Source organism: Sminthopsis crassicaudata, chromosome 5, assembly GCF_048593235.1.
Source record: "Sminthopsis crassicaudata isolate SCR6 chromosome 5, ASM4859323v1, whole genome shotgun sequence".
Lineage (NCBI taxonomy): Eukaryota > Metazoa > Chordata > Mammalia > Dasyuromorphia > Dasyuridae > Sminthopsis > Sminthopsis crassicaudata.
Window position 1 is genome coordinate 297,682,301 of NC_133621.1, and position 26,662 is coordinate 297,708,962.

Here is a 26,662-nt window from a genome sequence, read left to right on the forward strand (position 1 = left end):
TGTGTGTTTGTATATATGTGTGTGTGTGACAGAGAGACAGAGAGATGGAAGAGACGGGGAGAGAAAGACAAGAGAAAGAGAGAAAGAGAAGGGGAAGGAGGGAGAGAGAAAGTCAGAAAAATGGGGGAAGGAAGAAGGAAGGGAAAGAGAAAGAAAGAGGGATGGAGGGAAAAAGAAAGAGGGAAAGGGAGAGAGAGGGAGGGAGGAAGGAAGGAAGTAAGAGGGAGAGAGAGAGAGAGAGAAGGAGACCCTGAGAGAGAGAGTCCACATTTTCTCGATGGAATAATATATGCCAGAGATAAGCTAAGTGGTTTATCAGTGAGGATGATCCCTCTGGGGAGAGTGTCCTGGGTGACAGGGAAGCACCCCACCAAAACTTGGGGTGTGATTGCATTCCTTGCACCACTTCCTGGCCTTTGACCCTGCGGGCCATACCTGCCAATTTGACCTTTACTTTCTATTTGACCTTGAGAAAACCACTTACATGTGCTCCCCCAGCCTCAGTTTTCTCATCTGTATAGTGCTGGGAGTAGACCAGATGACTCCTGAGATCCCTTCCAGCTCTAGGGGGGCTGTGATTCTCTGATCCCTTTCATCTTTTCCATTCTGAATTTACCAGTCTAGCCAATACTCCTTCCCTTACTAGTAGAGGGAAGGAATGCTGATATTGGCAGAGAGTAACAAATGCATCAGGGAGGAAAGAAGCATTTATTAAGCACCTATTATATGCCAAACATTCTACAAATTTGATCTCATATCATCCTCACAGCAACCCATGGAAGTAGGTGCCATTATTATCCCCATTTTAGAGTTGAGGAAACCGAGGCAGAGAGATCTTAAATGACTTGTCCCAATTTCCAAAGCTAGTAAGTATCTGAGGCTGGATTTGACTCCAGATCTGACATCCTATCCGTTTCACTGCCTAGCTGTCCCCTATTTTATCAGGGCCTTTCTTGAGATAAGGTGCTTGGAATGGAACATGCACAGAGGACATGATCTGAGAGGGCAGCATACAGAGGGGGTCATTACTTCCCTTGGGTTATTATTATTCATTAAGGCAGCTTAAGATCAAATTAAAAGACTAATTTTTTTTTTTGGCTGCTGTGTCATATTGTTGATTCACATTGGACTTGTTCTTTTCTTGTGAATTTGACTTCCCCTTATTTCTGTGAATTTGCCTACCCGTATCTCTCTTCCATCTTATTCTTTTACACTTAGATTTTTTGGAACACAAAAAGGTAAGATTTTACATTTATCCTTCGTGTACTTTATCAAAATGGGGGAGAGAGTAGTAACAACAATAACCATAAATAATGATAATGGTGCTACTACTAAAACTTCTTCTCCTCCTTTTTCTTCTCCTCCTCCTTCTCCTCTTTCTCCTCCTCTTTCTCCTCTTCCTCCTCCTCCTCCTCTTCCTTCTTCTTCTTCCTCTTCTTCTACTCTTCCTCGACTGCTACTACCACTACTGATGATGATAATTATGATGATGAAGAAAATAATAATAATAATAATGCCTGTCATGGGTAGTAATCACATAAGCTAAAGTAAGTACCTATATGACGGCAAAGAAGTATCAAACAAATGGGTGGATTGATTTATTTGATGACAAATCAGGTGACCAAATCTTAGACTTGGGTTATACTTAACTGGTCAGTGAAAACAATATAACGGATTAATAGACACTGAGCAACACACCAATTCAAGCTTTAAAAAAATTGAGCACCCGCTGAATACTCAGCAACACATAGACTGGCAATCAGAATTCTATATCCTAGACTCCCTGTTATTAAAAAAGACAAACAAAGCTCTAATAGATGACAAGTTCCCATATTCCAAACAAACTTCAAAATGTCCCTTGAGAATTCATCAAATAAACTCTATGGAAATTGGACCATTATCATAGATGGAACTGTGGTCCATAAATACCTGCTCAGAACATTCATTGATACTAATTTAAGAACAGCAGTTTCAGTTGATGTCTCTCTACCAAATGCAACCTCTGAACATTGGGAACAAGAAGCTTTCAATATAAACTTTCAACATAAAGAAACCTCAAAGAAGAAACCAAAGGCTCATGGGTACAGATGAGGTCTTTGTCCTGCCTGCTACCAAGGATGCTTTGCAGTAAGCCTCCAGAGAATGAGCTTATCTGCCAACGTATTTATTCAATGACAAAGATCACTATTTTCCCCACCTGTGCAAAGCGTCTGTAGAATGTAATATATAAAAGACTAGTGGTCAAGGAAATGATACTCCATTTCCTTCCTCTGGTAGTTTGTACTGGCCGTCTACCTTGCCTGATAGTAAGGTTTTCCTTCCTTCCTTCCTTCCTTCCTTCCTTCCTTCCTTCCTTCCTTCCTTCCTTCCTTCCTTCCTTCCTTCCTTCCTTCCTTCCTTCCTTCCTTCCTTCCTTCCTTCCTTCCTTCCTTCCTTCCTTCCTTCCTTCCTTCCTTTTTTTTTTCCCCCCCCTGAGGCTGGGGTTAAGTGACTTGCCCAGGGTCACACAGCCAGGAATTGTTAAGTGTCTAAGAACAGATTTGAACTCGGGTCCTCCTGAATTCAGGGCTGGTGCTCTCTCCATTGCGCCACCTAGCTGTCCCTTAATAGATACTTTAATGACAACTTTTAATAGCTAGTATTCATAGTATATTTGAAGATTTATAAAGCATTGTATCTCATTTGATTCATACAACAATACTGGGAAGTAGATGCTGTTATTATTCCCATTTTACAGATGAGAAAGGGAAGGTAACATATTTATTAAGTTCTGACTATGTGCCAGGCACTGTTCAAGTTCCTTAGAAATATCTCATTTGATTCTCACAATGACTCTATGAGATAGGTGCTAACATTTTTTATTATAACTCCCATTTTGCTTATGTTCACTTGATTCCATGCATTCTGCCTTGTATCCCTGGACACGAGGGGAATGGCCTGTCCAAACCTGGCCAAATTCCCCTTGAGTCTAGCTTGAGAAGGGAACAGCTCCTCTGGACTGGTTTTGGGATGTGCTGAGCTCTTCCCTATCCTTGGGGATTCACCCCGAGATGCTGCTTCACACAGAACGTTTTCAAGGTTAATAGATCGAAAAAAGTGACCTACTTTTAATCCATTTGTGTAAATTTTTAGTCTGTCATTCCTGATGTGTGGTTATTTCCAACTTCAAGATTAACGTTCCGCTAGTTTCTTTAAAAAACTCATCCTCGCCAAGGCACTGATGCTCAGAGGCAGCCTCTGAGAAAGAACAGATGGAATGTCTCGGATGCCCCTCCCCCTGTGCTCTGCTGAGCCAAGGAGCCCCATCTTGGAAAATTCAGATCCTGGATGCCCCCTACACCCTGCCGTGGACCCCTCCTCTGGGGTACTGGGCCTTCACTGGGGTTCTGAGAGCAAGCTGCCTGGTATCAGGGGCTGGCCTATGGGCCCATCCAGACCACACAGGAAGCTCCTTTGTGCAGATAGATAGGTCTTTACCTTGCTACATGTCACTCGAAGAGGGGAATTTAGGACAAAATATCAGAGCTAGGAGAATGTGCAGGGCTGGGGGGCTTTAGAACAGGGGATGTCAGAGCTGGGAGGGAGCTTAGAACAGGGGGTGTCAGAGCTGGAAGGAGCTTAGAACAGGGGATGTCAGAGCTGGGAGGGAGCTTAGAATGAGATGTCAGGGCTGGGAGGGAGCTTAGAATGAGATGTCAGGGCTGGGAGGGAGCTTAGAACAGGGGGTGTCAGAGCCAGGAGGGAGCTTAGAACAGGGGGTGTCAGAGCTGGGAGGGAGCTTAGAACAGGGGATGTCAGAGCTGGAAGGAGCTTAGAATGAGATGTCAGGGCTGGGAGGGAGTTTAGAATGAGATGTCAGAGCTGGGAGGGAGCTTAGAATGAGATGTCAGGGCTGGGAGGGAGCTTAGAACAGGGGGTGTCAGAGCCAGGAGGGAGCTTAGAACAGGGGGTGTCAGAGCTGGGAGGGAGCTTAGAACAGGGGATGTCAGAGCTGAGAGGGAGCTTAGAACAGGGGATGTCAGAGCTGGGAGGGAGCTTAGAACAGGGGATGTCAGAGCTGAGAGGGAGCTTAGAACTGGGGATGTCAGAGCTGGGAGGGAGCTTAGAACAGGGGATGTCAGAGCTGGGAGGGAGCTTAGAACAGGAGATATCAGAGCTAGGAGGGGGGAGCTTAGAACAGGGGATGTCAGAGCCGGGAGGGAGCTTAGAACAGGGGATGTCAGAGCTGGGAGGGAGCTTAGAACTGGGGATGTCAGAGCCATGAGGGAGCTTAGAACAGGGGATGTCAGAGCCAGGAGGGAGCTTAGAACAGGGGATGTCAGAGCTGGGGGGATGGAGTTTTTGGATAGGGAATGTCAGAATTGGAGGCACTTTAGAACAGAGAATATTAGAACAAAAATTTTTAGAATTGGAAGGCACTTGCAAACATTGGAAGTGGAAGAGACCTTAGTAAAGGTCTACTAGACCTACAGCCTCTTATTTCAGATGGGGAAACTGAGGCACAGAAAAGGTACATTCTTTTCCCCACACCCTCTTGCGAATGAGGAGCTGTCTCTGGTTGCAGCAGATTGAAGGATAGAGACCACTAGGTGGAGTCATAATGTCCAGAGTGCTGGACAGAGCCTCGGAAGAGGCGACTTCAAATCCATCCTTAGATGTTTGCTAGTTGAGTGAGCCTCAGGAAGTCACAGCACTTCTGTCTGCCTCAGTTTCCACATCTGTAAAATAGGGATAAAAATAACACCTACTTCCCAGTGTCCTTGTAAAGATTTTTTTTTTTTTTTACTTGCTTTTTAGTTTTATTTTTTAGCATTTATTTATTTATTTTTTTTGGGGAGGGGGGGAATGATACTTGTAATGTGCTCTGGAAACCTTAAAGTGACTCCTTAAATACCAGCTATGTTAATATAATTAGCAAAAAACCATGCATTCTCTATTAGACATTAAAATGCACTTGCAGTCCTGAAGCTGGCTGTAGGCAAACAGCCACCAAATGGTCACAAGGAGGTTGCCAGGACCGGCCCGGGTGTGTGTGTGGTCTGACTCCTTAACCACCTTTATCGCTTCTCTGGACCAAGACTTGAGCAAGCTAGCTGCAGTGGCGCTTGTGAGCCAAAGGAATCCGACAGAATGAGAACGTCAGAGCTGGAGAGGCCTTAGAAGCTACTGTATCCGACTGCCTCGTTTTATATCGGATGGAAACTGAGGCCCAGGCAGAGAAGCATCCAGCTTGTAGTTACCTAGCCAGGTAATAGCATTGCTAGCTCTTTGAACCCATCCCAAAGTTCCTTGCTCCTTCCCTGACCCTCTGCTACCTTTTTGTCCTTCACGTGTCAATTGTTAATGTGACCAGCACCCGGTGGGCACTGCCTGAAGGCCTGGGCAGTCTCAAGAGAAGCCAAGCACCCCAAGACACTTCTCAGAGAAAATCAAGCCATCTAAGAGCGCAGGGTATCTGGGAGTCCCACGAAAGGCACGTTGGGGCAGCTCGCCACAGAAGAAGGCGACATCTGCAAGGCCTCCTGTTTCATTTCCCAAATCCCCGTAGCTGCTGGATGGACCTCACGCCTCCTGGGAAACAGAGATGCCAGGATGGATCTGTCTTGCTGCTTTGATTGGAGAAGCCTCGCTTAAAGAGACAGCAGTGATCCATATCATAAAACACCGCCTAAATTTTTAATATGATCGATCTGAGTGTAACAGTAGCCAATTTAGCCTGGTGAGGAAAGGCAAGGCCCCACTGGGCACAGAGCCTCACAGCTGCCCTGAAAGGGATCTGAATGAGGGGCCAGATGGCCCTCGGTGAGGAAGGAACCTTCCCTGAAGGCACTGTCCTTGAAGTCTCTGGGTGGGCGGCTCGGGAAAAGGGTAGCAGAAAGGAGGGACCCGCTGTCCTGAAGGGAAGACTGGATCTGCAGTTGGATCCTGACCTGGCATTATTACCTGAGTTTCTAGGTTTTCCCTCTTTAAAAAAAAACACACATTTCTTCATGAGTCATGTTGAGAGAGAAAAATCAGAATGAAAGGGAAAAACCACAAGGAAAAAAACTCCAGAAAAAACAGGGGGAAAAAAAAACGGGGGTGGGGGTGGGGTGGGAAACATAGAATGTATTGATTTACATTCAGTCTCTGCCAGGTTTTCTTTAAGATGAGGGGACTGGATTCAATGGCCCAGAATGATTTCTGGATTTAAGATAGAGTTTATCAGGTTGCATCCCTAGCTCTGCTGTTTTGAAACTGTAGGACCTTAGTAAAAATCACTTTACCATTTGCAACCTCAGTTTCACCTTCTTTAAAATGGTATTTAATGTTGAATCATTTTGGTTATTTGTGACCCCATTCGGAGTTTTCTTGGCAGAGATAGTTATACAGTGATTTTCCATTTCCTTCTTCAGCTCCTTTTAACAGATGAGGAAACTAAGGCAAACAGAGTAAAGTGACTTGCCCAGGATCACACAGCTACTAAATATATGAAGTCTTCCTGACTCTAGGCCTTGTACCACCTAGCTGCCTCTATCCATCCATTTATCCATAATCTATCTATCTATCTATCTATCTATCTATCTATCTATCTATCTATCTATCTATCCATCCACCTATCCATCTATCCATTTATCTACCTATCTATCCATCCATCCATCCATCTATCCATCTATCCATTTATCTACCTATCTATCTATCCATCCATCCATCCATCCATTTATCCATCTATCCATTTATCTACCTATCTATCCATCTATCCATCTATCCATCTATCCATTTATCTACCTATCTATCCATCCATCCATCCATCTATCCATCTATCCATTTATCTACCTATCTATCTATCCATCCATCCATCCATTTATCCATCTATCCATTTATCTACCTATCTATCCATCCATCCATCTATCCATCTATCCATCCATCCATCTATCCATCTATCCATTTATCTACCTATCTATCTATCCATCCATCCATCTATCCATCTATCCATTTATCTACCTATCTATCTATCCATCCATCCATCTATCCATCTATCCATTTATCTACCTATCTATCCATCCATCCATTTATCCATCATCTATCTATCCATCTATCCATCCATCTATCCATTTCTCTCTTTCTCTCTCTTTCTCTCTGTCTCTCTCTCTGTCTCTGTCTCTGTCTCTGTCTCTCTCTCTCTCTCTCTCTGTCTCTCTCTCTGTCTCTGTCACTGTCTCTCTGTCTCTCTCTCTGTCTCTGTCTCTCTCTCTCTCTCTCTGTCTCTCTGTCTCTCTGTCTCTGTCTCTGTCTCTGTCTCTCTCTCCTTATAGGATAGATGATCTCTAATTTCCCTTTTGGCTTTACCTCTATGATCATTTTAAGTTTGTTTTTTTTGTTTTTTTTTGGATGATGAAGTAGTTAGGGTCAAATGACTTGCCCAAGATCACACAGCCAGCTGTATTTGAACTCACATCCTCTTGATTTCAGAGTTGGTGCTCTATCCACTGTGTTATCTAGCTGAAGTTTTGTTTTTAAGAATGCTATAGTTGGATTCTGTGTCCCCAGGGGTCAAGAACTCTTCACCTCAAAGATCATAGATTTGGAGTTGGAGAGGATTTCAGAGGTCAGAGAACTAAAGATTTAGTGCAGGAAGGGACCTTATAAGTCACCTTATCCAAGTGTCTCGTTTGGGGGTTGCAGTGACTTGCATGAGATCACACAGCTAGGAAGTATTGGAAGTAGTATCCTAACCTTCATTTTCTGACTCTGAATCCACTGTGCCAAGCTCCTGTTCCTCTGGGAATGCCTGCCATCAAATCCTAGATTGTCAAGGCTATAAGGGATCTTTGAGGGCAATTAATACAACCCCCGATTTGGCAGATGAGGAAACTGAGGTATTGGAGGAAAGTGGAATAGCAAGGATTCTGTGCCTGATCTTTTGATTTTAACCCTCATGTTCTATCCCTGCCTTCACAGGATCATAGGTTGGTTTGGAGACTTAAATTGGCAAGGAATCTCAGAGCCATCTCATGCATGGAAATCCTAGGGTCCCTTCTAGCTTGGACAACCTCCAATTTGGAGGTTGGGAATAGGCATCCCAGCCCTACTGAATTGGTCACACTAGATTTGGAGTCAGAAAATGTGGGTTGGGATGCCTCTCTAATGCTTGTTCACTGTAGGACTCATTTTAAATAACATCCTCAAAATTGCCCATGTTTATGGGTGGATTTTGTTTCAAAGGGATGAGATCAAAGGTTGGCCCTGGTCCTTGTAACCTGATCCCAACCATGGCTTTGGGAATGAAGTTTCCTTGCCATTTATTGAAGGTTTGGAACATAGATTATTTGAATCTCCAGCAGGAAAGAATGACCCCTCTTTTCATGTTCCCCATGTCCATCTCCAGGGGAGAGCTTCTCATGGTTTGGTCCAGGGACACTCCCAGTATTCCTCAGTCAGCCTCTCGATCTCCCATTTCCACACGTTTTTCCGTTCTCTATGTCTGGCATTCCGGCTCGGGTTGGATTCTTAGCTTCCCTGGCTTCCTTCAAGTCTCAATTAAAATCACACCTTCTACAAGAAGCCTTTTATGGTCTTCCTTAATATGTACGTCTTCCCTCTGTGATGATGTCCAATTTATCCTGCCTCTGTCTTGTGTGTACATAGTTATTTTTCTTCTTTTCTCTTCCCTTAGATTCCTTCAGGATGGGTTATGGTTGGTCTTTTTTGGTCTCTCCAGAACTTGGCACGGTACTTGGCATACAGTAGGCATTTAATAAATGTTTGCTGACTTGACTCAACAGATAGTATGGCTGTTGTATGAGTGGTACTTTTAAATTAAGTTCCATTAAAGTTTTTAATATAAATTTTTAAATTTAAAATTATTTTAAAACTATAATTGTCATGGAACTGGATTGGGGCACTTCTCCTAGAGATGGGCATTCATTCTGGTCTCTTGCTAAAGGAAATGTATGACAAGGCACCTCCTAATTGGTCACTTAGTCCCTAGGCCTGGGGTTACACCGAAGATGACTCAGCCAGGAGGAGCTGCCCACTCAATAGGCTATCACAGGACAAAGGCTTTATTTCTTTTTCTTTTACCTGGCTGTGTTCCAGCCTCTCTCTTTGAGTTCTAGTGGTGTGAGACAGAGAACTTTTTTCCCCTTGCACTCAGTGGTAATGGGCCCCAAACTTAGGCTTCTGCCTGGGTGAAACGGGGATCCAGAATGTTTTCTTCTACATGTATGTTTCTTCCCTGGGCAGAGGTCTGCAACCAGCAACCAGTAATCCCCAGCAATGGATATTCCCAGTCTTGGTGAATGCAAGCATCCCTGAATTCCTAAATTAATTCTGACCACCCAGCAGGAAGTGTTTCCTGAACCTCCACTGCTTCTGAGAGGGCAAGGTGACCGCCAGCCAGATCATCCTGAACTTGAAAGGGCTAAACAACCCTCCCTGGCTGGCCAGCAGATTTGGAACTTACAAATTGCTTAGACAAATGGAGGTCTGGGATAAATATCTACCCGGGGAGAGATGCTGCACTTTTACCTCTGGGAAAGATTGTAACGATGGGGATGGGTTATGGTTGTGTGTTTTAATTAGGTATCTGTTAATGAATGCTTATGAATCTTTTTCTGCTTTAAGCATTTCTTTCGTGGTTGAGAAAATATAAAATAAGCTCTTATACCTGACAAATTTTTGCATGTTTAGTATCTTTTTTAGAAAATGCCTCATAAGTTCCTTTAGGAGGAGGTTTTCGATATGAGATATGTTGAAAACAAAGCTTCTTGAACTTAAAGCTCACGTGAATTGGGGGTTACAAAATTTTGATTTATTATCAGCAAATGTTTGGCTTGTATACCTGTTTTATTTGCCCAGGGATGTGTAAAAATTTTTCAGGTGACAAGGAGTCATGAGTTTCAAAATCTGATTTAGAGTAGGGGTCAGTACACTATGGTCATTGGATCAAATTCAGCCACAAGATTCTTAGCTGCATAAAAACAGGAGATGAGGCAATTAGATGCACAGTGATACTGGCTTTGGAGCCAGAAGGACCTGATTTCAAATGTGGCTTCAGATACTTAATACTGTGTGATCCTAGACAAGTCACTTAACCCCAATTGCCTTGTTAAAAAACTCCAAACCAAAACTAAACAAAAATAGGAGATGCGATGGATGGAACCCTTGGGTTTCAGTTTTCTAACCCCTAGTTAAGAAATTTTCCTTGGAGTCCTACATTAGGGAAGGGACTTAAAGAGCCAGAGAAATGAGAAAAGCCTGAGTCTTCTCTTTTGGTATTCACAGGATGAACTGGGGCCCTGGGTGAGCACAGAACAAAGAGTTCTTGTGGGAAAGGCTTTCTGAGTTCCCATCTATGACCTGGTCCATATTTGTCCTATTTCTTTTGGAGCTAGCTTGTTTGTCCTAGATTTGGGAAAGTACAGAATTCCATTTGGAATGTTCCAATGTTTTTCAGTGAGAGAAATGGGATCCTTATGTGTCATAGGTACCCATTAGAAAAATTGTGTTAGGACCTCCATCTGGATTTCCATGTTCATTGGAAGAGATCCAGTGAAGAAATGTATGAGTTGCTTGAGGAACTCATGGGAAGAATTTTCATCATGGATTGTTTGATTTATCTCATGAAGGTAAGGGAAGAAGTTCTAGTTTTCTTAAGAATAGCCCTTCCTGATCTGGGTCCTCAAAAAAAGAAGCTATTGTTATTTTTCTTCCTCCTTCACCTTTTGCAAGAGTTGTTTTTGTAATTTTAATTTTTTCTCCTAATAATTTTGAGTCAGTACAGACACTTAAAAAATAGGCAGGAGGTAACCTATGAAAACTGGGTAAAATGTTGTTTGCTTATTACATTTGTATAATTTTGCATATGAGGTTAAGGGTAATCTCTAGATCCACCAAGTACGGTAGGTTTTGGCCCTCACAACAGAGTGTTAATTTTGGGATTAAAATATAATGATGGAGCTCTTGGTATGACATTCATGAGACCATTAAGAATAGTACCCCACGGACTCTGGTGAGACTCTAGTAGAACATTCTGTGAGAAGCACATCAAAGGTTGTCGGGGCTTCCCTAGAAACTCAGTGAATTATCCAGACTCAGCAATATGGGCAAATGTGTCACAAATTCCCCAAATGATCTGGAAACATCATCAAATACAATAGAAAGAATGAAGATGGACATCTCCAGCTTGCTACAATGCGGTGCGATTTCTTGAATCAGAGGACATAAGTTTAAGTCCTCATTCTATCCTTAATTTCCTTATGTGAACTTGGAAATGTCACAGCCTCATTTTGAATGTTAATGCCTGAACATCTTTCTTTGTTTTACTTTCCCCCTTTATTTTATCCTTTGTAATATAAGATCCTTGAAGACAGAGACTAGGACACTTTTTATTTTTATAGCCATAGCCTAACCTAGTACCTGACACGTAGAAGGTAATGGATGTTGGTTACACTGAATTTCAGTTCAGTTTTCTTTCCTAAAATGAGATAGAAAGAGACGATCTCTCTAGCTCTTGGTCTACGTTGATGACAACGTCATTGCTGTGTTTTCTGAATTAAGATCCAAAGCTTTCTCTGTTATGCTACACTATCTCCTTTTCTAGGAAACTGCTTTGCTTTGCTTGGCTTTTAGCTGAATAAGACATCTCCTTAGATTCTCTGCATTGTCATATTTCTCAAGGTTGCCATAGTGATTTTCCCTAAAGTACTCTCTCCTATTCAATAAACTCTCCTATTCAATAAACTTCAATGGCTCCCTACTACCTCCAGAACAAAGATAATACCTTAAGTGCTTTGCAACCTGGCCCCAAACTATCTTTCAAGCCTTCTTACATATTCATCTTCTTTACATACTCTATATTCCAAATAAATAAACCTTCTTGCTGTTTTTTTATATGAGGGACTTCATTTTCCTTTTCTGTGCCCATGTACCAGCCATCCCTCATGCTTGCAATGCCCTCCCTCATCATGTGTCTCTCTTAGAATTCTTCCCTTCCTGCAAGACTCAACTGAAGCACCATCTTGTTCTACATGAAGCCTTTTCTTATTCCCCAATCAAGTTACCTTGTATCTAGTCTATATGTTTTATATCCATACATATTTCTCTGATTCAATGGAAGTTCCTTGAGGGACACAGTATCTGGCACATACTAGGAACTTAATGAATGCTTATTAATTGATTAATTAATGACCCAATTCATAAATGCTATCAAAATTTAATTTTGGCTTTATGTGATAGCTTTCCCCCTAAAACTCTTAGTCCTCTTTTTTCTTTTTGTATGTAATTTTTGTTTTAGTTCTTCCTTTTCAATTACTAAGCATTTATTTTTTCCCCTCCTGATTTCTCCTCTCCTTCCACCGCAAAAACAAACAAACAGAGAAAAAACCCAAATCTGCCCTTTTTTCTTCAGTGGAACTGGTAGATACATAAATAAGTGCCTGGCACATGGAAGGTGCTTAATAAATGTATTTTAAGAACTTGATTGTTGGTTGATCCAAGAAGGAAGAATTGTTCTTTCCCTGTTCAAATTCCTCATTCCCTTTGAGGTTTAGAACATTTTTTTTTCACAATCCTTTACTGAGCCAGTCAATGTAAAGGTTAGCATTCCCATTTACAGCTGCGGAACTGAGATGCAGAGAATTTTAATGCTGTGTCCAAGGTCACACAGGAAGGATATTGGGCTCCTCTATCATGGACTGGAAGGACCTTAGGGATCTTCCAACTGACCACTTGGGTTAGGTCATAGATCGTAGATGGAAAGGACCTCAGAGGATATCCAGTCCAACTCACTCATTTTACAGATGATGCCCCTGAGTCCCCCTTGTCCAGGATCACACATCAAAGAGTGCATTTGGTGCAGTCTCCTGGCCCAGCTATATACCCAAGGGTTGGTTCCATTAAATTTGCCCTGAGACTTTAGTAAGAGCTGACTTCTGAGTCTACTTTTGGTGAGGTTCTCCTGCAGAGATCCCCGATCACTGGATACTAGCACCTTTCCCCCTTGCCCCCCAATATTGAGAGGAAGAATCAGTGCACTTACGGAGGAAATACTCTGCTGTGTCGGCTTCATAATCTGCATCCTCAGGGAAGTGATCGATTTGCTTACACAGACCTTTAAAATTCCCTGAAAAACAAGGAAGGAGAGAACAGATGAGTACAGAAGACCACTAGGAACCCCACTTCCCACTCGCTTCCTTCTGCCTTTATTGCTTTTTAAGAATCCATCTCCCCTATGAACAATCCCCCAACCTGCATTGGGTGGCCACAGACTCGTGGCATGGATCTATCTAAAGGCCTGGCTTCCCTGAATGTTCTATGCTTAGACCTATCCTCCCAGGGGTTATCTGTGCCTTAACTAGCAAGAAGAGTTTTTATTCTCCTCTGATGACTGTCATTGAAGAGACAGTTAACTGGATGTAGCTAATGCAGCGAATTCTCAGTTGTAGGGAGCAACAAGGGAGGCAGAGCTGGGGAACAGGAAGGTTCCTGCCAGTAGTCCTGAGGTGAGGGGATCTGCTGTGATGTTTTTCTCCCACTCGGAGACTGTCTGCAGGCCACAGATGAAAGCACCCCTGGGCTTGGGGTTTGCAAAGTGGCCTTTGCACTGTAGCCCGCAGAGGGGAGTTATGTTGGCAGAAGGAGGAGCAAGAGAACCAGGTGAAATCTCTTCCTGGAAGACAAGTGTCTCTCTCTGATGCTTCTGAGTAGGATTCCTTTGTTGCCTGGTTTTTCTGTATTTTATGTGTCCCTGGGCAAGTCTTGTGCAATGGGCTGTGTTATAAAATGCCTGAAGTCTCAGGCACATGAAGATATCTAAGGGTTTGGATGATGATGACTCTAAAAAAAGTCTTCAAAATTTTTAAAAAATTCTGTTGTACATTTTCCCTTTCTTTCTACTCTCCTCAACCCATAAAGAAGGCAAGAAAAACGATAAAAAATTATGAAAAACCTATATCTACCTTAGCCATTTCCAAAAAGAAAAAAAAACAAGAAAAAATGAGAATGAAAAAGTATGTCTCAGTCTGCACTCTAAGAGCATCAGTTCTCTATCTGGGGATATCACAAAGTCTTTGATAACAGTGTCCGGCCCTGGCTTATTCTGTTGTGCTGGTTAGAGGTCACGGAACCTTTCAGAGGTCATAGGACCCTAACAATGACTGAGGAATGGGATGTGGAGGTTATTCAGATCCTCTAGCTGTGAGAATCACCCTACAGACATTTGTGAACCATTAAAAAAACCTTAGAATAACAATAAAACATGTTAACATGGACATTACACTGAATGCTCATTCAACAGTCAACAAAATTTTACAGCCATATCCTGCCTAGTCCAGACAAATGTCATTTGGCAATGATATCATGGCCCAATGACTGGCTGGTTGCCTTATATACAAATGAGATAATTCCATGTACTATAGAACTATAGAACCCTGGAAATAGGTTGTTTCACTTAAAGTTGGGTATGGTGGGACTAATTAGAAGTGTTAAGTAGGATGTGGTTATATCAGATACTGCTATGTGTGATATACTGTGTTAGATTTCAAGGATCCTAAAATCTTATAGGGAGATAAAAAGGCACACAAATAACTGAAAAACAAATTGTAAATATATATACGTATATATTTAGTTTATATATAAATGCAATACAATATAAATATCTATATGATATTACATGTATAGTACGATATAAACATTATATTAATTGGGCTGGCCAGACTATATGATATATATATATATATGTATATATATTTATACATATATATGTATATATATTTATATATAATATATGTGCATATATATGCATACACAGACCCAGATATACACATATGAATGTGTGTGATATATATGTTTATATAAAATTCATGAGAGGAAATATGGTATGGTGGATAGAGAGCTGACCTCAGAGTCAGGGAATGCTGCTTGACATAGAGGAAAGCTAAGAAAGCTTGATGGAAGAGAAGGCATTTGGTCTGAGTCTTGAAATTTCGGTGGAACTTTAATTGGTCTAGACTAGGAGGAGACTATTCCCGGCTTACAGAACAGGATGAACAAAAGAGGCCTAAAATTAGGAAGGTGTGAGATGTGTTCGTGCACCAGTGGGTGGTCGGGTTTGTTTGGAATAAAGTATATAAAGTAAATATATATAAAAGGGCAGCTGGATGGTGCCATGGTGCACAGAATGCCAGGCTTAGAGTCAGGAAGAACTGAGTTCAAATGCAGCCTCTAATACTTACTAACTATGTGACACTGGGCGAGTCATTTCACCCTGTTTGCCTCAGTTTCCTCATCTGTAAAATGAGCTGGAGGAGGAAATGACAAATCACTCTGGTATCTTTGCCAAGAGAACCCAAAATAGAGTCACGAAATGTTAGAAAGAAATAAGTGAACAACAACAAAAGGGTTTATAAAGAGTATGGGTAAACCTACAAATGTCAGGGGGATCCAGTTTGTGCAAATCAGGACTAAGCTTTGGACTTCATTTGGAAGGGGATAGGGAGTCATCAGGGGTTTTGGAGCACGATCACATCTGTGTAATAGGAACATTAATTTGGCAGGGTGGCTAGATGGGATTGGGGAAATCTAGAGGCAAGGAGGTATTGTAATAATCCAAAAAAAAGTAATAAAGCCCAAACAAAATCCACCACAAATGTAAAAATGTTCATAAAAAGATTGTGTAATTGTAATGGCTCATTCTGGCATAGGGGCTAGATAAGGAAATGCACCTCCCTCCTTTCCTTGGAAAAGTGAGAGATGACGGCGGCAGATTGTCGTAGGTGCTGTTAGATGGGCTGCTTGCTTGTTATGTGAAAAGATTTCAAAGGTGGACGTATTCAGAATACATCCACCTGAAATAGATTGAAATGTAAAAAAAACCCAAGAAGCATCAATAGAACTTTGATTTAAAAAAATAATGAAGGTTTCTCGCCTGACTTAACTTGGTGGATGCGGGAGAGGGAAGGAGATCGATATGAGAAATTCTGCCCAGAAAGAATCAACAGGCCTTAATAACAGGTTGGGTGGCGGATGAGGGAGGGGGGAGTAGCAGAATGACTAGGAGGAGTTGATGGTGGGTCACTGGGAGGAGGGAGCAACACCTGATAACGGAGGGAAGAGGTCTGAATTTTTGTGTGTCTCACTAGTGCTGAGCACAGTGCCTGGCACATAATAGCTTCTAACCACTCACTTAATCAATAGGCATTCATTATGCACAGGACATGCTATGTTCCATCTCCCAACTCCGTACATTTTCATTGGCTGTTGCTTCTGCCTGGGATACTGTCCTTCCTTCTGTTCTCTCCTTCAAGATGCAGCTGATTCTACAAGAGACCTTATAGGCTGTCTCCTCTGAGATCTCTTCTATGCATGTTTTATATTCCAAGTGCACTCTCCATTAGAGTGTAAGCTCCTTGAGAGCAAAGACCCTGTTCCTTTTCTGTTTGTTTTTGCTTTTCTTTCTATCTCCATTGCTTAGCTCAGGACCTGACCATTAGAAAGTGCTTTAATAATGCTGGTTGATTGACTCACTAGTTGCCAAATACTAGGATTCAAAGACAAAAAAATTAATAAACAATACAGAACTGAAAGAAACCTTAGAAGATATAGAGTGCAACCCTCCCATTTTAGAGATGGGGAAAGTGATACCCAGAGGCATTAAGAGCTTTGCTCAAGATCCCACAGCCAGCTCCTCTCTCAGGCAGGATTTGAATCCAGGATTTTCTGGTGCTTTATCACCATACCTAACTCTTTCTTACAGGTGGATTGCTAAAAAACTCATCCAGGGTGCAGGCTAAATGTTTTCTCTAACCAGATACTAAGGCCGGTTATATTTATTTGCCAAAGAGCTGATTTTCTGTAGTAGTTAAAAACTGGAAACAAAGTGAGTTCCCTTCCATTGGTCTAGAAAAAAATGGAACATTACCATGTGGTGAGGAATGACTTATAGGAACCATTCAGACAAACCTAGGAAGACTTAGATAATCTCATGCAGACTGATGAAAGCAGAACCAGGAAAGCGATGTATTCAGTGTCTGCGATGATGTTAATGGAAAGTATAATAAGATGCCATGGCTAATTACAATGACCCAGCTCGGCCTTGGACAAAAGATGAAGAAGTATGCTTTCCTCCTTTTAACGTTGAGGTAGAGGGTTGTGACAAAAGGTTGTGACTCATCCAAGATCAGACTGTTAACCAAGAGATGATTTGTGATCTTATCATTCTAAATCCAGCTCCAAAAGCATGATTCTGAGAATGCTTCCCCAGACTGACTGCCAGGACACACAAAAAATGAAGTTCCTTTGAACTAGATCGATTCACATGCTTAAAGCATTTACAGAAGCGCTTTCTCCGCTTTTCAGATGTAAAAAGTAAGGCCCAGCAAGTTTAGACAATATGTCCAGAATGATACTTAAAGGTTGGGAGGTTTTGATGATCAGGGTTTTTGGTCGGAAGACCAGAGCCACTTCTCCATCTAGTCTGCCTTCTACCAGACACCTTCCTGCCAACGTGGACCTCACCTTGGGAACTGAAAATCTTATGGTGACCCCCCGGCAGCCGGTGGCTCCGACCAAATGTGCAGTAGGATGACTTTGGAAGTCCAGGAGAGAATGCCTTCACCCACTAGCCATTTCTCCAAGAGACAGCCTGGCTTCTCTCCTTGGCACCGGGTGTAGGGAAGAGGTGGTCAGACATCCAGGGACCCACAGGAAGGGTTTCCTGGCTTGCATGGTTCGGATGGGCAAGCATATACAAGCTATCCCCCAAGTCAACCTAGCCATCAACCAATAAGCCTAATGAAAATAAAATCCCTAAGGTCCTTTACAGACCCTCCAACCAGCTCCCAGCATCCTCCTAGAACTGGGCACAGACTGAGCTGATGGGGAAAGCACAGAGACAGCTTCCTTGGCAAGCTGGTTGTGGCTGCTGCCAGGGACAAACCATTTGAAGACGGGAAATTTCAGCTCGCAGGTATTAAGTAGCTTAAGAGGAGGTTTCATCAGCTTTGTAAAAACCATGTTAATATCCCACAATACCAACTGCTGCCTCCTTTCTTTGTGGCACAATGAGCCGCTCATGGAAACCTGATCATTAGCAGTGGGCCAGACGTTGGTTTATTTCTTCCATATTCATGAAAAGCTGAAAGAGCTAGTAAATGAGCTCCCACGGAGGACGTATGTGTAACACACACCGAGGCCGGCCTAGGAGGCAATCAAGTAATTTTTTAAGTGGGGGTAAATGAAGGGGTTCATTCGGTTGGCTTGCTCTGCATTCAGACGCTTTCCATCCCGGAGCCGTTTGGTAGGGCGCAGATGGAACATTTGATCCAGTGCCTAGAACAATGTCTGGCACATAGTAGGTGCTTAACTAGTGATGGTTTATTGATTAAGGAGAGTATTGACTTTGGACGTGAACTGACTCTAGGCTACTCAATCACTTACATGGTACTATCTCCTAAGCTCCCAGGCTCTGATTCACATTTGATTTTTCTCTCTCTTGTCACTTTCCAAGTCCTATCAACTAAGAAAATTCTCTACTTTTTTCCTCTAATTATTCCTTTTTATCCTGATGCCAGGGTCATCCTCCTAATGCACAGATCTGATAATGGCACTCTTTTGCTCAAATACCTTCGCTGGCTCCCTATGGCCTGTAGAATAAAGTTCCAATTCTTTAACCTGGTATTTGAAGTCTTTCACAGTCTGGCTCTGGTTTTTCTCTTGCACCACCCCCCTCTCCAGACATATTCCTCAAAATTGTCCCACTCTCTCCCACTTCTTGCACACTTCTGTTGCTTGGAAAGATTTACTGACATTCTTTCCCTCAACATATACATATATGCAAGTTGAAATTATTTTCCTCCTTCAAGGGTCAGTTCAGGTATCTCTTCCATGTCACCTTCCGGATCTTCCTAACTAGAAATCATTCTTCCCTCCTTCAATTTCTCTTTGCTTCTTTCAAACTCAGATGAAGTTCCCCTTTCTGCAGGAAGTCTTCTTGGTCTCTCCCAGGGCTCATACCTTCCCCTTGAGATGGCCCTTCTTCGATTTTGTCTATAAGTAGCCATTGGCACATTGTCTTCCCTATTAGACTGTGAATTCCTTGAGGGCAGGTCTGTTTTTGGCCTTTCCTTGTATCCCCAGCACTTAGCATATTGCCCTAGCTATAGTAAATGTTTCATAAAAGCATATCGCTTGACTTTCTCAGCCCAGTCTAAGCCCAGCTAAGCTCAGATGCTTAATCATATTCAACTTCATCATGGGGTTATAGATATAGAGGCGAGAAAGGCAATCCTTTCCAGTCCTATCATTTCATTTTACAGGTGAAGAACCCGATGTGCAGAGGTTAATAATAATAATCAGCATTTATTTAGCACATTAAGGTTTGCTAAGATATATATTGGTTGTTATCCTTCATACTCAAAGAGGACCAAAATGACATCACTATGCTAGAATCGAGCCATAGTGTGTTCTAGGGTGGCTGATCAAACAAACATGACTCGGAAAGCTCTGTCCCAGGTCGGACACAAATAGTCCCTATGAAGAATTAGGGTAGCTTCTCTAATTTTGCACATCTTGTGTTTCTTCTGACCCAATTCAATTATGCTTTGGTCATAGAGCACAGCACCTTCTCTGGTGAGGGCATGCTGTTGAGGGGGGTCCTGTGCCAGGGTCTCCCATGTCCACATATACATAAGTAATATAATCTCATTTATTATAGATTCCATATAAAATATATCTCAAAATACACATACATACATGCATGATATCAATATCCATATCTACCTATCTTTCAATTTACCTGTCCATACATCTATTTCTTTCTTTTCTTCCTTCCTTCCTTCCTTCCTTCCTTCCTTCCTTCCTTCCTTCCTTCCTTCCTTCCTTCCTTCCTTCCTTCCTTCCTCCCTCCCTCCCTCCCTCCCTCCCTCCCTCCCTCCTTCCCTCCCTCCTCTCTCTCTCTCTCTCTCTCTCTCTCTCTTCTTTCTTTCTTTCTTTCTTTCTTTCTTTCTTTCTTTCTTTCTTTCTTTCTTTCTTTCTTTCTTTCTTTCTTTCTTTCTTTCTTTCTTTCTTTCTTTCTTTCTTTCTTTCTTTCTTTCTTTCTTTCTTTCTTTCTTTCTTTCTTTCTTTCTTTCTTTCTTTCTTTCTTGTCTGTCTATCTGTATGTCTAAATATCAATCCATCCATCCATCTCTCTGTTCATCCATCTATCTATCTATCTATCTATCTATCTATCTATCTATCTATCTATGCATCTATCTATGTATCTATCTCTCTGTCTGCCTGTCTATCTGTATGTCTAAATATCAATCCATCTATCCACCTCTCTATTCATTTATCTATGATTCCATTTATCCATTCATCCACCTCTCTGTTCATCTATCTATGTATCTATGTATCTATCTAGCTATCTATCTGTCTGTCTGTCTGTCTCTGTCTAAATATCCATCCATCTGTGCAACTCTTTATTCACTTAATTATAATTCCATTTATCCATCCATCCACTTCTCTGTTCATGTATCTATCAATCTATCCATGTACCTATCCATCCATCATCCCTCCCTCCCTCTCTCCCTCCCTTCCTCCCTCCTCACAACAACCAATCCTCTGAGTTAAGTGCTACTGTTATACCCCTATTACAGGTAAGGAAACTGAAGTCCGGAAAGATGAGGAGACTTGCCCAGAGCACACTAGTACTAAGCAGAGGAGCTAGGATTTGGCAGATTTTCTGGATTCAGACCCACTTTCTTCCCTGTTGAACTGGGCACCTTTCCTTTAGGTTCTTCATAACCAGATCTTGGCTCTGTACAGAGAAACACTAGGTTGTCTAACAGCAGGATGAGCGGATGCACAAAAAAGAGAGCTCTTCCTCACGGTTCTCTTCTGGCAGAAGAGAAGAGATTATTATGAATTCTAGAAAAAGTGAGTGAGAAACTCTAAGTGTTGCTTCAGCTTGGGAAAAAATAATCTTGGATTTTATTTTTACCAAAACAGTTGAGAGAGAGAGAAAGAGAGAAAAAGAATAGGAATAACTATTGACCCATTTGCCTACTTTTCCATCCCTATCCAATCTTTATGAGACTCATCTGTACCGCCTCAGGGGCATTCTTGATGAAGGTTTGAGAAGAGTACAGGCAGGATATTCCATACCCCAACAGCTAGGAGGCACCATACAGTATAGAGCAGGGCCTGGAGTCAGGAAGAAAGATTTCTCTCCCTCAGCTTAAATCTCATCTTTTTATTTATTTATTTATTATTGTGGGCAAGTCACTTCATCTTGTTTGCCTCAGTTTCCTTATATGTAAAATGAGCTGGAGAAGAAAAGGGCAAGCCACTCCAGCATCTTTGCCAAATAAGTCCCAAATAGGGTCTTACTGAACAATAGCAATATTCCATAGCCAAAGTTGTCCAGGTAAATGTTTAACAACAAGCTCCCTAAAAACATGTATGCATGATCATTTTTCATCTTAATTTTCATCATTAACATTTCCTTCATCACTTTATGTCTCGACAATCAACAGAATAATAAGCCAAGCCCTGATTTGAATTGTGTACCAATTTTCAAGATATAATAAATACTCACACTTTTCAGTTTTGACAATTTGCTCTAAGTGATTTTAAGAAAAAAAAAAAAAGAGACCATCAAAAGCTGCTTTCAGTCAGTGTTGTTCATAGTTAGACCTTTTCCCTCTAAGTCTATTGTTAAGTAGGGAACTGTGACAATTTGGGATTGTGAAATAATTGTTTTAATCAATGGCTCCTATCTGAAGTGATATCAGAAGCTAATTCGGAGAGAATCTTGGGGCCTTTCATGAATCAGAATTTTGGATCATAGATCTAGAACTGGCACTATGGGACCTCTAACAGCTGTCTAGCTAAACCTCCAGCATTTTACAGATGAGAAAAGCTAAGAAAATGATGTGTCCAAGATCTTATAGTTGGTGAGTATCTGAGATATGACTGGAACTCAGGTTTTCCTCACTTTAAATTCATCTACTATCCCAAGCTGCCTCCCAATTAAGGAAAGGCTTTCTTCTGTTTGGGGAAAGCCGAGTCTGATTGTAGGAGCCAGTGAGGAGAAAAGTGAGAATGTGTGAGGGAGAAGGGATGACTCCTTGAGAAAGTATGAGAGCGGATGGGATTGAGAGCAGAGAAAGGGAGAGTGGGTCTTGGTGAGGACAGGAGGGCCTGGTCTTCTGTGTCCAGGGAGAAAGAAGAAAGAGTGGGTGATGTTGTTGAGAAGTTCCCAGGGACAGCTGGGAGCAGCTGAGGGAGGGCGGACCAGATGGCTTTCGGTCTGTTCAGAAGACTAAGTCATCTGCTGCTGGGGCTGGGGGTAGGGTGTGGCTGGGGACCAGAGGAAGGCAGGAGTTTAAAAATCTAAGCAGGGGAATAGTATAGACAAGCCAGGAAGGATAGAAATGGGGCCAGGACAGATGAGAGAGCCAGGTGAGACCTTTTAATTGAGGCTCTCTACTGCCTTCTTCCCTATTGCCTACAAAGATGCTCATGTCTTTCCTATTTTGAAAAAAAAAATCCCCCAAACCATTCACTCAATCCTCCCCTCCCTTTTTTATATCCTTTTGGCCTTTGTAATCAAATACTTCCAAAATAGGTGCTTCTACTTTCTCTCTTCTCATTCCCTTCTTAACCTTTTACAATCTGGCTTCCAATTTTGTCATTCCACTGAAACTCCTCTCTCCAAAGTTACTAATGATCTCACTTGCCAAATTCAGTGGTCTTCTCCCATACCTCACTGCAGCCTTGTTGTGAGATCAACACGTGAATCTTTCTCCTCTTTGAAATTCTCTTCTCTATAGCAGCTGGCGCAGTGGATGGAGCACCAGCCCTGAATTCAGGAGGACCAGAGTTCAAATCCGATCTCAGACACTTAACACTTCCTAGCTGTGTGACCCTGGGCAAGTCACTTAACCTCAGCCTCAGGGAAAAAAAAAAAAGAAATTCTCTTCTCTCTAGGTTTTTGAGACATCCTCTCTCTCCTGGTTTTCCTTCTACTTTTCTGCCCACTCCTTCTGTCTCCTTTACTGAATTCTTGTCTAGATCACACCATCTAATGGTAGTGTTCCTCTTTTCTTCTGTACCACCTCACTAGTTGATCTCATCAGCTCCCATGGATTTAATTACCATCCCTATGCTGATGATTCTCAAATCTACCTATATGGTCCCAACCTCTCTGCTCACTTCCAATCTCCCATCTCCAGCTGTCTTGCAGACATCTCAAATTGGATGTCCAGTAGATGTCTTCAGCTCGATATGTATAAAACTGAACTCATTATCCTCACTTCAGTGGCTCCTGATTAACTCCAGGACCAAATATAATGATTTAGCCCTTTATTAGATTTCCTTTCTTCTTATTTTCCCCACCACATACTCTTTGATCCAATAGCCATGGTTTCCTTGCTATTTCTCCCTTCTTCGTAAGGATCTCTCTCTCTCCATGTCTCTCTCTCTTTCTCCATCTCTCTCTGCTTCTCTCTGTCTCTGTGTCTACATCTCTCTCTCTCTCTCTAGCAAGGCAGTTGGGTTAAGTCACTTGCACAGGGTCACACAGATAGAAAGCATTATGTATCTGAGGCTGGATTTGAAGTCAAGTCCTCCTGACTCTAGGGCCACTCTATTCACTGCACCAGCTAGTTGCCCCTAAATGCTAATTATTAACAGCAGTGATGATAATTATTATTCAGATTCTTTCTAGCTTAGACTATGTTACTGATAACTTACTGATGGATATGACTAGGCAGGATAGCATTTTCCTACTGGGAATTTACTTCTCTGGAAGTCCAGAGACAACCTTTTCTTTCCCTCTTCAACAGAAGATTTGTCTCTAACTGAAAGAAGTTTCTGTTTTATTTGAGCTGCAGTAGCTATGATGCTACTGAACCTCAGGGCACTTGGAGCAACTCTATTACTTCTCTTCTTCATCTTTTTTCTTCTCTTCTCTCTCTCCTGTCAAATCACTAAATCACAAAATCTCTGAGACTTTGGAGTCTCTAAGAATGGACCTCCAAGATTATCTAATCCAACTGCCCATTTTACAGATGAGCAAATAGGTCTGAGGGGATCATAGACTCATAGATGTAGAGCAGGAGGGGAACTCAAAGGCAGGAAACTGAGATCTGGGGGGGGATTGTAGGCTCACAGATATAGAGCAGGAGGGGAGCTCAAAGACAGAAAATGTAGGTTCAGCAAAATGAATTAATTGCCCAGATTCACATTGCTAATATGTTAGACATGGGATTTGAACCAAGGCTTCTTTACTCAAAAAGAAAGAGAAAGAAAGGAAGGAAGGAAGGAAGGAAGGAAGGAAGGAAGGAAGGAAGGAAGGAAGGAAAGAAGGAAGGAAGGAAGGAAGGAAGGAAGGGAGGGAGGGAGGAAGGAAGGAAGGAAGGAAGGAAGGAAGCCTATCATGCTGCTTCTGTTGAAGGTTCTTATATACTCTATACGATCAAGTGATAAGGAACTTTCCTTTTTTCTGCTATTCCTCCTCTTTTTTTTAACCCCCCCTTTTCTCTCTTTCTTTCTTTGTTTCTTATTTAATCATAGAATCTTAGTTGGGGGGGGGCAGGGAGGGCATGACTGTCTCCTTCAATCCCTCCTGCAAATCCTTAGACAAATGAATGATGAGATCTGACAACAGTCATATAAACAGCCTAGCAGGTAATGGATGGAATCTCGGTTGCAGGTCTCTAGCCACTAACAGAGAGCCCCATGCCCACGTTTTCCCAGCTAGACAATCAGCCCTGACTGGTATTCTGGGTGCTGCAGTGACTGCATTTTTACTGTGGATAAATCAGCAGAGCTTTATACAGGAAATGGCAGAGACAGGATAAGACAGAAAAAGAGAAATGAGTTGTCCCTCCAGGCTCCCTGGTTTCCTTCCTTCCTTCATCCTCCATCCTTCCTTATTTCTTGTTTTCTTAATCCCTCCCTTTTTCTTCCCTCCCTCTCTCCCTCCCTCACCCTTTTCCCTCCCTCCTTTCCTTTTCTTTCTTTCTTCCTTCCTTCCTTCCCTTCCTTCCCTCTTTCCCTCCCTTCCTCCCTCTGTTCTTCCCTCCCTCCTTCTCTCCCTTCCTTCCTCTCTCCCTTCCTTCCTTCCTTCCTTCCTTCCTTCCTTCCTTCCTTCCTTCCTTCCTTCCTTCCTTCCTTCCTTTTCCTTCCTTCCTTCCTTCCTTCCTTCCCTCTCTCCCTCCTTCTTTCCTTTCCTTTCCTTTCTTCCTCCCTCCCACCCTCACTTTCTTCCTTCCTCTCTTCTTCCTTCCCTCTCTCTTCTTTCCTTCCCTCTCTCCCTCCTTTCTTCCTTCCCTCCCTTGTCTTCTGCAAACTGAAGGGATTGAGCTAGTTGATGTCTAAGATCCTTTTAAGTGCAAATATTCTCAGTTTTGAGATCTCATCCAGATTTGCTACTCTATGTTCCATGGTTCTTCCCAGATTTGATATTCCATAATCTGAGACCTCTTTCAGATCTAGCATTCTCTATTCTAATCCCTGTTCTTAGGCCCCATCTAGCTCTGACATTCCCTATTCTCAGGGTCCCTCCCAGATCTGACATTCCTTGTTCTAAGGTCCCTCCCAGCTCTGACATTCTTCCTCCTAAAATATCTCACAGCTTTCATTCCTACAGTACCTCCCAGCTTTCATTCTAAGCGTGTCATTCTCCCTAGTGGCTTTTCAAGGGTTTTCAAGAGAGTTTTTAGACAAAACTGAAATGAAATTCTTCCTTCCTTCTTCAGCTACTTAGAGAGGAGACTTCAGTTGTCCCAGGCTGAGGACCACCATCAGATCTCAGCAATGACCACAGGTGGCAGGGGCCTCTGGCAGCCCTAAGACATAGGAAGTAATGAAGGAGAAGTGGGAGAATAAGAAGAAAAATGTACTCATAATTTGAGCTGTCCATGGTGGAACCAACCAGCTGCCTCTGGGGGACAGTGAGCTCAATGTCAATGGAGGGTTTCAAGCAGAGGTAGATTAATATTTGTGGGGGTTATTGTGGAAAGGCTCCCTGTATCAGACACAGATTAGGTGACATCTGAGGCACCTTCCTGTTCCTTAATTCTATTTCTCCAAATGATTTCCTTGCTACTACCTCACTTGCCCTTGCGATGGAAGTACACAGCATGAATTGTGATGTCCATTTTACTAAGGAACAAATGAAGATTACATAAGACAATAGAAGTGACTTAGTGATAGTGCAGATCTAGAACTGGAAATAAAATAAAACCTGTCATTTTACTCATAAGAAAACTGAGGCACAGAAAGGTTAAGTGACTGGATAAACTGATGCTCCTTCCAGTTCTGAAATCAGATCCTTTAATAAAGTGGATCCTTGGTCCATTCAAAACTATTTTTGTCCCACTTGAAAATATTCCAACCTACAACTCTGGGGGGGATAAGACTTATAGCAAGAATATGTGTTAAAATATAAAAGTATCTGAGAGGTGTGAGCTGAGATCCAAGGGGGAAGGCTATTGTTTTCTTGAAGGATCAGTAAAAACCCATAGATTGGGTTTTTAAGAAAGGGTAGGAATTCAGTAGGAAAAGCTAGAGGGAGGGCTCAGAGGGTACAGGGAGAGAGATGAGCAAAGTCATGAAGGTGGGAAAATTCCAACTAAGTTCAGGAGATTGCAAATTATTCCAGTGTGGAGTGCCTAGAGGGAAAGAAAACAAGACA

The 26,662-nt window shown here is 42.2% G+C and overlaps 1 protein-coding gene across 1 annotated transcript in view; it reads right to left on the reverse strand.

Annotated features, from left to right (window-relative positions):
- Positions 1-17,994, reverse strand: part of CACNG2 (calcium voltage-gated channel auxiliary subunit gamma 2) — a 24,350-nt gene extending 6,356 nt beyond the window's left edge. The window contains exons 1-2 of the mRNA XM_074269656.1: positions 17,814-17,994; positions 13,022-13,105 (exon numbers count right to left, since the gene is read on the reverse strand). Coding sequence (XP_074125757.1) covers positions 13,022-13,105; positions 17,814-17,994 — 265 coding nt within the window. The remainder of the gene's footprint in view (positions 1-13,021; positions 13,106-17,813) is intronic.
- Positions 17,995-26,662: the final 8,668 nt, after the last annotated feature.